The sequence below is a fragment of the Camelus dromedarius genome, chromosome 19 (assembly GCF_036321535.1).
Source record: "Camelus dromedarius isolate mCamDro1 chromosome 19, mCamDro1.pat, whole genome shotgun sequence".
Classification (NCBI taxonomy): Eukaryota; Metazoa; Chordata; class Mammalia; order Artiodactyla; family Camelidae; genus Camelus; species Camelus dromedarius.
The window spans coordinates 13,225,561-13,238,972 of NC_087454.1; the positions used below are offsets into that span (position 1 = coordinate 13,225,561).

Below are 13,412 nucleotides of genomic sequence, written 5' to 3' on the forward strand. Positions count from 1 at the left end.
CGGCCTGGGGTTCAGCTCTCAGCTCGACCACTGAGTCTGTCTGTAGGGGAGCTGGCAAACATCCTCCCGATTCTGTTTCTTCATCTGTAGAAAGGGCTTAAATCCTACCTGCACTGTTAGGGATGAAGATCAGACGTCAAACCCCAAACCCAAACCATCCAAAGTACAAACTGAACATATGATGCTCAACGTTTAAGTAAAACCTTAATATTGTTCACATTTGTTAAAATACACACACACACACACACACAGATATATACACACACTTCAGAATGGCAAGTCTCTACGTACACAAACCAAAAGCAGTTCTTCTCAGAAATATTTCCTTTATATAGAAACGCAGCATTCATTTAGTAAGAAACTAATTTTTTTACCATTTCATTTGATGTGAACAAATTCTTTCCTGCCAAGGTATGTGACTGAGGGAACAACCTGGTGGCATGTACTTTACTATCATTATTATTATTAATTTTCCACAACATTTAATATGTTTCCTTCTCCTACATCGAATATCACCCAACAGAAGTTCCCAAAAGGAGCCACAGCACATTCATTACAAAGATAGAAAAGAAAACTGTCTTTCAAGTTCTGCTTTCCGATAGGATGAGTCAACTAAAACAAAGTCAGATTTAATCGGCTGTGAAACTGAAAAAAAAAAAAAAAGGGCGGGGGGGGACCAGCCCGAACATACATCATGGCCGTGGTCATCAACATGTCTCTGTGAAGTGAGAGGAGAAAAGAACAGTATCTGCCTCTTCTTCCCAAGCTTCAGTGTAACTTTTAAGAAAAATTATTTTTAAAAAGACATGGTGCTGCCTCGGTGCAAAATTTGGGTGTTTGCTCGGCGCCATCCCTGGGCACGCAGAAGGCGCGAACGCAAAGGAAAACACCTGGAAAACAGCAGCCCCTCTCCAACTCCTGGGAGACGTGGACAGGGGACCTTCTGATTTCCAATCCTGGCTCATTTAAGGAGCAAAAGAAGGGTTTCATCCCTGGGGGAAAAAAAACACAGCCAACTTCAGGACACATGCCTGACCTTCAGTCCATCCAAACATCCGTTCACGGTCAGTCCTCCTGGCTCGTCAAGTTTTCTGTATTCTGGAAACTTCCCTTCACGCAATCCCTCCCCGGCAGTCTTCTGAGTGTAGTTACTGTGTTTGAAAACAGTGATGTCGCCAGTCAAAGGACCTGGGGCTCCCGGGGGAATAACCATCTCTGGGTATGTTCTGGCAGACAAGGCACCTTGGCTTCACCTTCTAACCTCTGGAGTAGACGTCCAGGTTTCCAACATCCAGATTTCAGTGGCTGGAAGTCATGCTGGAAAAGCAGAGACCCAGCTGCCCAGAATGCACTGTCCCTGCCATTCTGGCACATTCTTCCCTACCCCACCCCACTCACACGTCCTACAAAATATTAAAATAAATCAACTGGACGTCGCTGATTTAACGGTACAAAAAGGCTTTATAAAAATACTCCCTGCACTTAAGAAACGAAAACAAAAAAGATGCATGTAAACATGGCCTCTAAGTCCCCGGAGAACTCTGGAGTCTCTCCATCTCATCTGTTCAAAGATTTGCAGTCTTATGCGCTCAGCTTTTTTTTTTTTTTTTTTTAGAGGTATCAATCTGTTTTTTTCTTATTAACAGAGTTCAGAGTCTGAGACCGCCTTTGACCATGAGCTTGTGGTTTCATTGGCAGGAACAGGATGATCAGGAGACTGATGATGTGTAAGTAAAAGTACATGGATCTAGGAACAAATACACACACAAATTACATTTCACAGAAGGATACATGTGGGAAACGTCACATGAAGCAATGACATCATCTGCAGTCTGGAGCAAGTGAAGACTCTGCCCTTGGCACTGGTAGACCTGACTGCCCTCGGGCTTGTCTTGATCCATTCCACAGAGAACTCCCTTGGGTGGGTGAGCGGGCCCGGGAAGGACCGAACCCACAAAGCTGGGCAGAGCAAATCAACCAGCCCGTCCGCAGATAGACACGTGGCCCTGTCCCACTGACATAATGAGCATATGGAGAGAATTAACCCCAACAGCTAGAAAGCCACCATATTAAAAGCCTAAGGAGACATGGAATGCAATTCAAACCCTGCACTCTGTTCCCGAGACACAAATGCAACTGTACTGCAGCCAAGGTGTGCACCACTCAAGTGTCGGGGTTCTTGTGTACATTATGTGCCCAAAGAATCTAGATTTTGAATGCCTACTCCATAACGCAAAATCATTTTCCATCCAAACTAATAAGAAACAAGCTTTGCTTCTGAGGTTTGTAGGTTTTACAAGTGTGATATTAGGCACAATCTGGATACTCAATAAATACTGTACATCTCAATGCACGTAAGTAATGAGAAAACATTGCATTCGTACAACTGTTCTATATCCATTTAGAAAAACTGAATTTACACTTTTTCCACTCACCAACTGACCTCTGTATCATTCCCCAGCTTCTACGATCATAAGGTGTGGTCTACAGAACGTCAAGAGCTCTAGCAAAAGCAAACATTTCTTCTTTCAATAAACACTTACTACCTAGGATGTACGAAGCATTAAACCAGCATCTACAGAAAGTGCAAAGTCCCCGCCCCTTTCTCCAAGGAATGGAATGGTAGCAACGTAACCAGCAGAGGGGTCAACAGCCCCAGGTAAGTGATCATCTGATGTACTGTTTAGACCAGGACGTTACTGAGAGTGAAAGACATGCCTACAGTCAGACACGCTGGCTCAACAAGGGTAAACCAGGACTCTCACAGGCACGCTCCAGGCATAGGCAACTCCAGCTTTCAAAGTCTCTCCTAAAATATACTTTGTTCTTGCCTTTTGCCTTAATCTTTTACATATGGCCAAATCTACACTGGAGCAATTATGTTAGATTAAAGTCAAATATTTTGGGAGTCCAGGGGAAAAAATTCAGCCCCCCAGGAAGGTTTACTAACCTATTCTGACATTCCATACTGCTCTCAAATTTTAAGGACTATTTCGTCTTCTTCTTATGGAAGAACTCAGCTAGCATTTACAGAGAGCATGCCAGGACTAAACTAGGTACTCCAGATACACAGATGAAGAAAGCTTAGTTCCTACTCTAAAGGAGTTTTTTGCTATTTACAAAAGTTCCTACACAAACTCTAACATTCTTATACTTTGAAGTTAATAAAATGTTATCTAGTTAAATTCACAGGAAGGTTCTGCTCTGGACTGAATGTGTTCTGCCCCAAATTCTTATGTTGAAGCCCTGACTTCTCATGTGATGCTATGTGGAGAACTAGCCTTTGGGAGGAATTTGGTTTAGATGAGGCCTTGAAGGTGGTGGTGGGGGGGCTCATGATAGTATTAGTGCCCTTATTAGAAAATAAACGTAAATCAGAGTGTAAGCTGTCTCTGTCCCTCACCCCATCTCTTTCGCATCCCTCTCTATGTGAGGACACAGTGAGAAGGCAGCCTTCTGCAAGCCAGGAAGAGTGCTCTCACCAGAAGCCAAACCTGCCAGCACCTTGATCTCAGACTTCCCAGCCTCCACGACTGTGAGAAGTACATGTCTGTTGTTTAAATCACCCCATCTACAGTATGTAGTCCTACCAGCCCAAGCTAAGACAAGTTCTTTCATAATACATTTAAATGTTTACTTGGGGCTCATTTGCAACGTAAGGGGAAAAAAATTAGGCTAAGAAATTTAAAGCTGGGATTTGAAGTCACGATAGATTGGAAAGTGACTAGACGGCAAAATGAAGCCCACCTGACAAATAAATGTCAAGCAGGAAAGGATACCAGGAGAGACAGATTTGCATACAACTGCCATTTATTGCGTTACTGAATAGCCCTTAGGGAGGGGCAGATCTGGAATGCAACCAACCTACCTTTACTTTCATTTCTTTTGTTAGTCAGTGATTGAGATTCTTAAAAAAAACCCTTTTTTTAAAAAGATTCAGAAAACACCTTTAGAGGCAATCTGTAATAATGGGCAACATATGGCTATTAAAATTAGATACAATTGAAAATTCAGTTCCTTAGTCACACTAGCCACATTTATGTCTACACACACTGGTGGCCAATGTATTTGACAGCATTTTGGTCACTGTAGAAACTTCTATTGGACAGATCTGATCTAGATAGGGAATTTAAACTATACACATAAGCAACTATGAAAATGAGATAACACACTAGGTTGAACTATTTGAAATTGACAAAAGTGACCGAAGTGTCAATTTCACCCTGTTAAACAAAGGTGTTTTTTAAAAAATAAACATTTTAGATTGTCTTTCAAAAGAAATGGAAGTCTACAAGAGAGTGATTTGGATTGATAATGATTTGATTCTTTCCCTAGAGCCCCTGCCTAAGTGTAAAAATGCTTAGTTGGTTAAACACAATGCACATGATCATAAAAAAAAAAAAAATCATCCCGTCATGTGATTCACCAAGTAGTAACAGTCTTCCAAAATAGCTTCTCCTAGAGAAATTTTTAGTAACTGCACTACTGCTCTTGCTGTTTAAAGGAACTTTGCATCTGAAACTCGGGTCTTGCTGTGTGAGTTTTGCTAAATTACTCACCTTCTCTGAGCCTCCACTTCCATACATGATAAACAGTGAAACTGATACCTATCCTTCTCTCTTCTCAGCTCACTACCTTCTACCTTGAATTAATTCTTTATTCTGCCCACATGTGTTTCTTGGGTCTTCAGTGCACAGGGCCTCCTCCTATCATGAGGGGGCATATCTATGCTGCTCCCTGTGTCTGGGATGACCCACAGGGCTCCATCCACCACACCCACCATGCCTGCTTCAAACTCCCGTCATGCAGCCTCCAGGATTTAGCGAAATGTGACTTTCACCCAAGTTGGCTTCCTGTTCCCTGCTCACATAAATCTTTGTACCATTCAAAGTATGATCCTAGTGGATATTTACAAATATGTCAGTTATTTCCGGTCGCTTCCATCAAGCTACCCACTCTGTGGAAGCAGGGGTGATTTCTGTCTTTTGCTCCCCCATCTACCCCCAGATTCTAGGATACTGCCCAGCATCCTGTAGGTATTGAGTGGTATTGCATTGAATGCAGGCATTTCTGGTATAATGTAATCCATATAATTCCTTAAAAAAAACTCACATCTGGCAATATCATGTGCTAAAATACCAGGGCTGGGGTGGGTTTTTTGTTGTTGTTTCTTTTTTTTTTTTTTTTTTTTGGTCTCTCTCTAGTTCTTGTTTAATTATTAGTCTGCATAGTGACAGATTTTCCAAACATTGGAGGAAGCCTCATTCTGCTTGCTTAAGGAATGCAAGTCAATGTGTTTCAATGCCTGTTATGAAAAAAAAAAAAAAAAAAGTGCCTCCCTAAAAAAATCTGGTTTAACATAACACAGTTTCTATTTCACTTTGTTCCGTTTCTTTACAAAATACTCATCTCGGGGTTGAGGTCTAGCTCAGTGGAGGGCACATGCTTAGCATGCACAAGGTTCTAGGTTCAATCCCCGGTACCTCCACTAACAACAACAAAAACAAAAAAATCACTAAATAAAACAATCATCTCCTCACCATCAGTAGCAGCGCTCTCTCTCCCCTAGACGGGGGAGGGCATGGAGGAGGTTGGGTGCCTCAAACGAAAAAGTGAGGAGGAGGGCTCAGGGTTACAAGTTAGAAGCAGACAACTCAAAATCTACAAGACTCTGTAACCAGAGTGCCTCACAAAGACAGTTAGTACCAAAGCCAAACCCTTGGACAGCCTAGGCCGATCCCGCAACTGGGCTGAAAGGCTGCTTCAGGGAGCATTAAAATGTACAAGGTGATGAAGGGCAACGCGGACTGGAGGGCACCAAGACAAGGGAAAGGACATGGAGCTGTGAGCAGGTGGGGGCGCTGGAAGGAGGGCGCCGAGGAGGTACCATCAAGATGGAGCCAGGGGCGGGGGCGCCTCTCGGGGGAAGGCACCCAGGGAAGGGCGCTTGATTTTCTCCAGATAGAGCTGAGGGGACTCAGGGCTCCTTCTTCTGTAGCAGCTGAACTGAGGGCTTTTTTTTACTGAGGCTTATAATTCTTTTTCCACCATTCTGGCAACCTTTGCTTAGAAAAATGTGTGTCTAAACCAGCCCACTTCCATGTTACACTGACACAGAACTCCCACGCCCTAACTGTATTACAGAAACAGACTTTGTTGATGAGTGTTGCATAGTTCCCTCTATCTTCTTTTCCTATAACCTGAAAAAAATCCCCCCACTACTAGACACTGATACCTGGACTGGGTTGTGAAGGTTTCTTTGATCACCCCTGACCAGTGCGTCCAATCCTGGACGTACAAATAAGGCATGTTTGTCCTGTTTATTTCTAAGCCACTTTTCTGACGGTAGTTGTGTCCCATACTTAATCTACAGAAGTCCCCACAAATCGGTCAGTAAGACAAGTTAGTATTTATCGAGTGCAGACTACACGCCAGACCTTGGGACTGAGCCCTGGACACATCTGCCTTGCCCAATCCTAACAGAGGTGCTTTGAAATGAATTCTATTCTTACCCTCATTTTACAGTTGAGAAGACACAGGTAACGAGGTTAATAATGTGCCAGGGGTCACAGAACCATTTCTCCAAGAGTAGAGAAATGCAGCGAATTCCACAAGAGTGAAACAATAAAAGCAAGCAAGGATAGGGGTGCAGTTTATCTGGAGGGCTGGTGTTTGAGTATGAGGGCCAGACACCCTTTTCCTAAAGGCCTCTTGTCTGCGGTGCGACCCCCAGGCCCCACCCTCAATGCTGCATCCTACTCTCCTCCACCATGTACAAGGGCGCCCCCACAGGCACTTGCTGGAACTGCCATCTCAGGGGAGCACAAAGCCCTCTGCTGGACCATCAGATCAGTGCCCAGCCCCCGCCCACGTCTGCCCTGCACTCAGAATGCCCCACAGCCTAATCCCAGCAAAAAGAGGCAAGGCCAGTGAACTTACCTGCTGTTGGTCATTTAGACACATCCCTTCCAAAGTCCCTGCCCTAAGCATCCCTGACTTGTGTGAGGCGCAGCTGAAGGGCTCCCAGTCAACTCTGCTCATCTGCACAATGGCCTGTTAGTGTCTCAGCACAGCCACTTCCTCCTAATGCTTTCTCTAGACGTTTTCACACCGAAACCATACACAGCAATTGTCAGTACAGGTCCATTTCCCTTCGCCCACTCCCAAGTCAAACACAGAGAACACACGTTGACCACACAGTGGTCAGGAACAACGGAAACTTACTTGTATAAGCTGATGGTCGGTTCAACGGCAAGCAGAACGAAGGGTGCAACCGTGTAGGAGACGGCCAGCTGTGTGGCAGCCCAGGTGCCCGTGTCATAGACAGCCTTGAGGGCTTTCGAAGAAAGGAAGTAATGTCTGTAGTTGTTCCTCATCTGCGCTCCACGGAAGTCGCCAGGGAAGGGGTGGGAGGGCGGGATAGGAAAAAAAAAACAAAAACTTTTACTCCATGCATGCAGGCAGTATACCTCAGGGACACAGGGGATAAAGGATACCAGCCATCTGACTTCTATTTTCAACTAAAAATACCATTATGGTTTTCTTATCATAGAAAAGGTACACGTTCACTGTAGAAAAATTTTTAAAGACCAACTAAGCAAAGTCAGATATTTTTTTAAACATCTCCCAACAAAAAGTACTGTTTAAAAACTTGGCACATATCCTTCCAAGTCTTCTTCTGTTCATATATATCCATATTTATATTTTCAATAGCCTGTTTTCACTTAGTAACATAGGATTTTTTTCCATATCAGTAAATATTAAACTAAAATTAAACAATTTTAATTAGAGAAAAGTTAGTCTCCTGCCCCCGCTACTGTAAGCACTTGTGACCATACACCCTTGTAGAAAAGTCTCTGCGCTGTTTCCCAATTATTCCTTTGAGTAACAGTAATAACTATAATAATAAGAGCAGGTACCATTTACTGAGTGCTCATTGTGTGCCAAGCCTCTGGCTCAGGCTATACAGGTATCACCTCTTGATTCCCCCAAGTCTGTCATGTAAGCATCATGATGTCCATTTTACAGACAAACAGAATTCTCAGATGGAAAACGCTGGGTCAAAGAATACACTCATTTGTAGGTCTTCCGACACATGGAACTAGATTTGGCTCCAGAAAGAGGCCTAATTTCCAGCACCAAGGGCAGCATTGAAACAATGGCTCTTAGAGGTGGGACAGCCTCAAAGCCGTAAGGGCTTCCGAGGGCTGCCTGGGATGCTAAGGGCCCCTCCTGAGCTCTGAGTTCCTCAGACAGAGGCTAGAGGTCCATCCCTGGGCCGTACTGGGACGCACGTAAGAGATTTTATTAGGTAACTTCCTGGGCCTGACACACTTCATGACTGTTGGAGTTCATTCTCCTTTCAGGAAAAAAAAAAAAAAAAAAAAAGGAAATACTGTACTATCAACCTTCTCCTCTCCATCCCCCCAACTCATTTGTGAAAAACATCTCCAGGTCACCCAAGAGAAGGGCTTTACATAAATCAATGCTTTTAAGGCCCGTTGAGATCAACTGAACTAAAGACATTTTAAAAATAATACTCTGAATATGTTTACAAAATGCTGGCTTTTGTTTCTTAAGTTTATCCTCCTGGTTTTTAGTTTTATGATCCAAGGTGGTATATGAATGGGAGAAAAAACATCTTCACTGGTTTCAATGCACAAATACATACACTATACGAAGTGTGCTAAGCAGACTGAATAGTCATCAATTATTCATCTTGTTCACACATGTATTCCAACAAACCTTCATCTAATGAAAATAAGAATTTCATGGTGGGGGGGGGACTTTAGTTCACTGTGGTAGCCCCAGCACCTACCGGCACATAGTAGTGCTCCTGAAATAATAGGAGATGGATTCAAGAATGAGTGCACAGTTATGCTGGAGCTCCCAAATCCACATCTAAAACACAGTCCAACAAAGTTCATTAAAAGCTCTTGGCCCCTGAATAAGGAAAGCCACAATCATAGTCAAATGTTGAAATGAAATAAAATACAAGCGTTTGTATTTGACAATTAGAATACGCGGAATTGTAATTACTTATACGCATGTTCATCTCATTCTTGGAGGGCAGGCATCATCTGTAGTCTATTACTATCATTGCTCTACAGCCAGCAAATGTTAGGAACAGCCTAGGAACCACTGAAGGCTACCCGAAAAAGCTGGAGAACCAAATTTATAACATTCAACAAGGACTTTACACAAACTAATTTAACTCGATCAGGCATGAGAGGTTAGAGCAGTCTCCAACAGGCCAGTTCCTGGGGCTGCAATTTTCCTGGCTGCTCAGAGTCTGAATTATTTCTAGGTGCAGGATAATGAAATGAGAAATTAGAGTGTAAGCAAAATGAAGTCTTATATTAATCAACAATCATCATCACCTGTAATTAGTAGGCTGCGTTTACAGCCTTTAATGATTAAAAATGTTTTCATCTCTTAAGGTACTAAACATTGCTCCTAAAAGTCCTTTTGTGTTGCAAACACCCTCTGTAAGCAATACAAAAATAAAACGGCTAACCATTTTATGGCCAGAAGTTCCCGTATATTGAAGTATTTGCTTTCATGGGAAGACTTCCGTTGTATGATTTTTCAAAACATCGCTCCCACCCCAACCCCGACTCCTGCTGGGACCTAGAAGATGACACGCATCCAGGCATCCAGTTACTAAGGAAAAGACATCACCACTAGAGGAAGCTTACCGTCCTGGCTGCTAGTGTGACGAGGATTCCAGTTAAGAAGGTGAAATAGTATCCAGGGTAGACACCATGCCACAAGGCAGACAGGATGAAGGTGAGCACTGTGGGGTACCAGGGAACCCGCTCGTAGCACACTCTGTGAAGGGAGGAAGGTACACTGAGCCACAGGCCGAACATACCAGGAACTTCCACCTACACCTGCATCTCTGTGGATCAGAGCATGCAAGCATCACCTGGTCCCCGACTGATAATCCAAGCAGCCTTGAACTTATTAAACACTACCAGATAGGCCGTTCATAGTTCAACCTTTTGGGGAGATGCATGAATCTTTAATCTCCTTAGAACTAAATGATCTGGACCCCATCACACAATATCTAATAAAAGGTCCCAATGAGAGCTCCTGCCTTATAGAAGCTTATTCCACCAATGGCCTGATCTACCAGGAATACCTATGGATAAGTGCATGCCGCTGGCACTAAAAATTTTAGAATCAGGATAAGGGTCTTTAAAAGCAGATATCCACATTTAGTTGAAATTAATTTACTTCTCCAAGCTGGCCCCAATGCCATCTAACTACTCAGCATTGCAACCTTTTTGTCTCTCTTGGCAATGACTCCAGCACAAAATCAATGTGTCCATTATATGACCTTTTCAGTTCTCATGGCATCCACTGGATTCCAGTCCACGAATTTGCCTTTAAGAGTGAGGACATCGTGAGGATCTAGAAATGTCAGCAAAAACCCTGGAGATCGTCGGCTTCTTGGTTGTTTATTAAAGTGACAGGAGACTTCCTCCCAAATTCAGTTTATGAATTGCCAGTAGCCCTGTTAAGGAGCCACCACATGGCTTCCTCAGTGAGAGGACCCAGGTAAAGGATAAAATAGAAACCCCAACAGTTAACACTAACCCAGCCTAGACGGCTGTCAAAAGTAACCAAGTTAAATCCAAACTAAGGATCCTGGCTCTCTCTTCATGGGAAGAAAGTGAATCTGAGGAAGGAAACACAGGTCGGGACCCCATTTGTAATGTTTCTTTTTGAAACAAGAGTTAGTTTGCATGGGCATTTCTTTCTTACCCTCTTTCTTTTTGTCTGAATAAAATATTTCATTTTCTAGAATAATTTAAAAAAATTTTTTCATCTTTTATGTGCACGCACGCTTGTTCAGTCATCAAAGAACATAAACTGCCAGTGGGGACTGTAGGACTCTTATACATTGGAATTACTCAATGTACAGAACAGAGTTTTAGGCAAAAACAATCTGCAAAATTAACAGCAATGACATTAAGGGCAAGTTTTCAAAAACTGCATGTTCAGGTCACTTGCCTGAGTCGACTTTGTTGGGCTCATGATACATCGTCTCTTCTTTTACCCCAATGTTTTAACCTACGAAAAGCGCTACTTCTCAGAAACAGTAGAATCTACAGCCTAATATCTTTACACTCACCTGGCGCTCATAGGATGGGAAGGCTTACTACCTAGAAACTGCCGCCTCAAGGATAGCATGTCATTAGTTCCAAATTAAGGATTGTTTTAAATTTCGGAACGTGTAGAAAAACAAGAAGAGAAATAGCAACAAAATACCAAGTTGAAAAGCATGAACGCTGCGGGCACCATAAAGCTTTCGATACTAGGGATTAACAGCAACCCTCAGTGATCTGACGCTGGCAGTGACCCTCGCTGCCATCTGAGCAAGAGGGTCTCCTGCAGACAAGAGGCAGCACACATCACAGAGGCGAAGAGCTTGGCTCTGGAGACAGACTGGGCTAGTATCGATCACTCGTTCGCTGTGTGACTTTGGGCAAGTTACGTAACCTCTCTGTGCCTCGCTTGCCTCATCTACAAAATGGCGATAGTAACTACCAACATCTCATGGGATTGATATGAGAATGAAATGGGTACCTGGTACACAATAATGGCAGTATTAAATGTTTGATACATTAACAGAAATATGCTACGTTGTGACCTTCTCAATTCACTGTATTTCTGCTCTCTCATTTACACAGCATAGACGTTCATACCAAACAAAAGTGTCAGACGGCATTACTGCTGGCAGATGGCCACTGTTTACCTAATGATGCCCATCCAAGCATACACCAGTGCCATGAGTAATGAGGTCACTGGTGTGTTTCTTACCGCTTCAGCCAAGAAGCTGTCTGAATATTCCAGTTGTCTACGTACATTTTGAAACTTGTGGCAGTCTGGAAGGGAGAAAAATAGCACCTATCATTAGCTTTAAAAACACCCCGAGAAATGGAAAGTCCTCCCCAGAATTTCCCTCGTGGCAGATTAGATGGGCTCTTTCTATAATGATGACTGAGTCGAGAGGAGACAGTAAAATTTCCCCGTGTTTCTAACATCTACTTTGCAACTAAAACTTGGCTTGCAAAGTCTCCATTTTTCTTAAAAGCTATTTTCAAATTATAGGACAACTGAAGGAATGTTCTGTGTGTTTTCCTTCCATTCTGGTTCAACAAAAACTTTTCAGTCATCTGAATTTTAAAACTAAGTACTCTAAAATGGGATTTGCCACAGGAAGGGTTTAATCATGTGAATTTAGCGCCTTTACGGAGACAGTCTGAATTTAACTGTCATCTTTGCACGGACGCGGCCGTCTGTAAACTAGGTCAGTTTTGTGAAGTTAGTCTACAAAACAGCTACAGAGGTTCAAAGGCTTCCAATTGCATCTGGAATAATAAGAGATTTTATGCATGAAGGAGTCACAAGACAAAAGAAAAGAAAGAAACATTGCCCAACTGGCAAGGATGCAGGTGATTCAACCACTGAGGAAGGGAGATCCCAAAATTAGCCATCAATGGGGCTTTCTCATTCAAAATAAAAAAAGACTTATCAGAGGCTGAAGCAAACATCCAAGAACAGAATTCCTCATGAACGTGGTAGGAAGTGCAAATGCCACTTTTTTCTGTTTTCTGTTTCAACCGTAAGAAAACCTTAGGCTACACTTTGGCTTAATCTGTTACGTTTGGAAGGGAGGGAGAGAGAACAGACTGATGACAGATTTTTGTATTATGAGTTTTTAATTTCAAGACCCTAAGGAGTTTTATCCGTCCATGTCTTCTACGGCTAATAAAATGCTATACACACAGCTTCGAGGTGCCTTAACTAAATCAGACTCCCTTGGTTTTCTTTAGCTCCCTGCTCTGTATCAACTTCATTGGAAAAAGCAAACTTTCTTCTTCTGGTTTTCTTTTATAATAAAGACATAACTCAGCCCTTTACCCAGAACACACGCCCACAGTGAGAGGACTCTGTCTTCTGGTGCACTGTCGAGGGGCCAAGTGGGCAGCCCAAGGTCAAGGGGAACCACTCTGAAGGACCCTTGCCCACAGCACTCCACAGCAGCCGGCTGTGGTCCACGAGTTTTGAGGGAGAGAATTTTAGTGGGAAAAAGGAAAATCGTACTATATTGCTCTCTCTCTGGCATCATCCATATAGGAAAAAAAAAGAAGCTTGTGCATTATTTACGCTGCTTTTCCAAAAATGAAAAAGGTTGCTCTGGGGGCTGGAGCTTGTCCATTCAACATGAAGAGATGTCCCAGGCATCAAGAAGGTGGAGGGTGTGTCCCCCATGTCTCCTTGTAGCCTAGTTTCCACCTAATATGGGTGGCAGGTGGTCGTCCCCACATCCCGGGTTTTCTGTTGTACATGCACAGTCCCCCTCTGCCTGGACTCCCTGGTGGCACTCTGCCTGCCCCGTG

General features: G+C 43.2%; 1 protein-coding gene across 1 annotated transcript in view; it reads right to left on the bottom strand.

Annotated features, from left to right (window-relative positions):
* Positions 1-306: 306 nt before the first annotated feature.
* MBOAT1 (membrane bound O-acyltransferase domain containing 1) overlaps positions 307-13,412 on the bottom strand; it is a 75,554-nt gene continuing 62,448 nt past the window's right edge. The window contains exons 10-13 of the mRNA XM_010980112.3: positions 11,830-11,894; positions 9,699-9,831; positions 7,225-7,376; positions 307-1,747 (exon numbers count right to left, since the gene is read on the bottom strand). Coding sequence (XP_010978414.1) covers positions 1,621-1,747; positions 7,225-7,376; positions 9,699-9,831; positions 11,830-11,894 — 477 coding nt within the window. The 3' untranslated portion in view covers positions 307-1,620. The remainder of the gene's footprint in view (positions 1,748-7,224; positions 7,377-9,698; positions 9,832-11,829; positions 11,895-13,412) is intronic.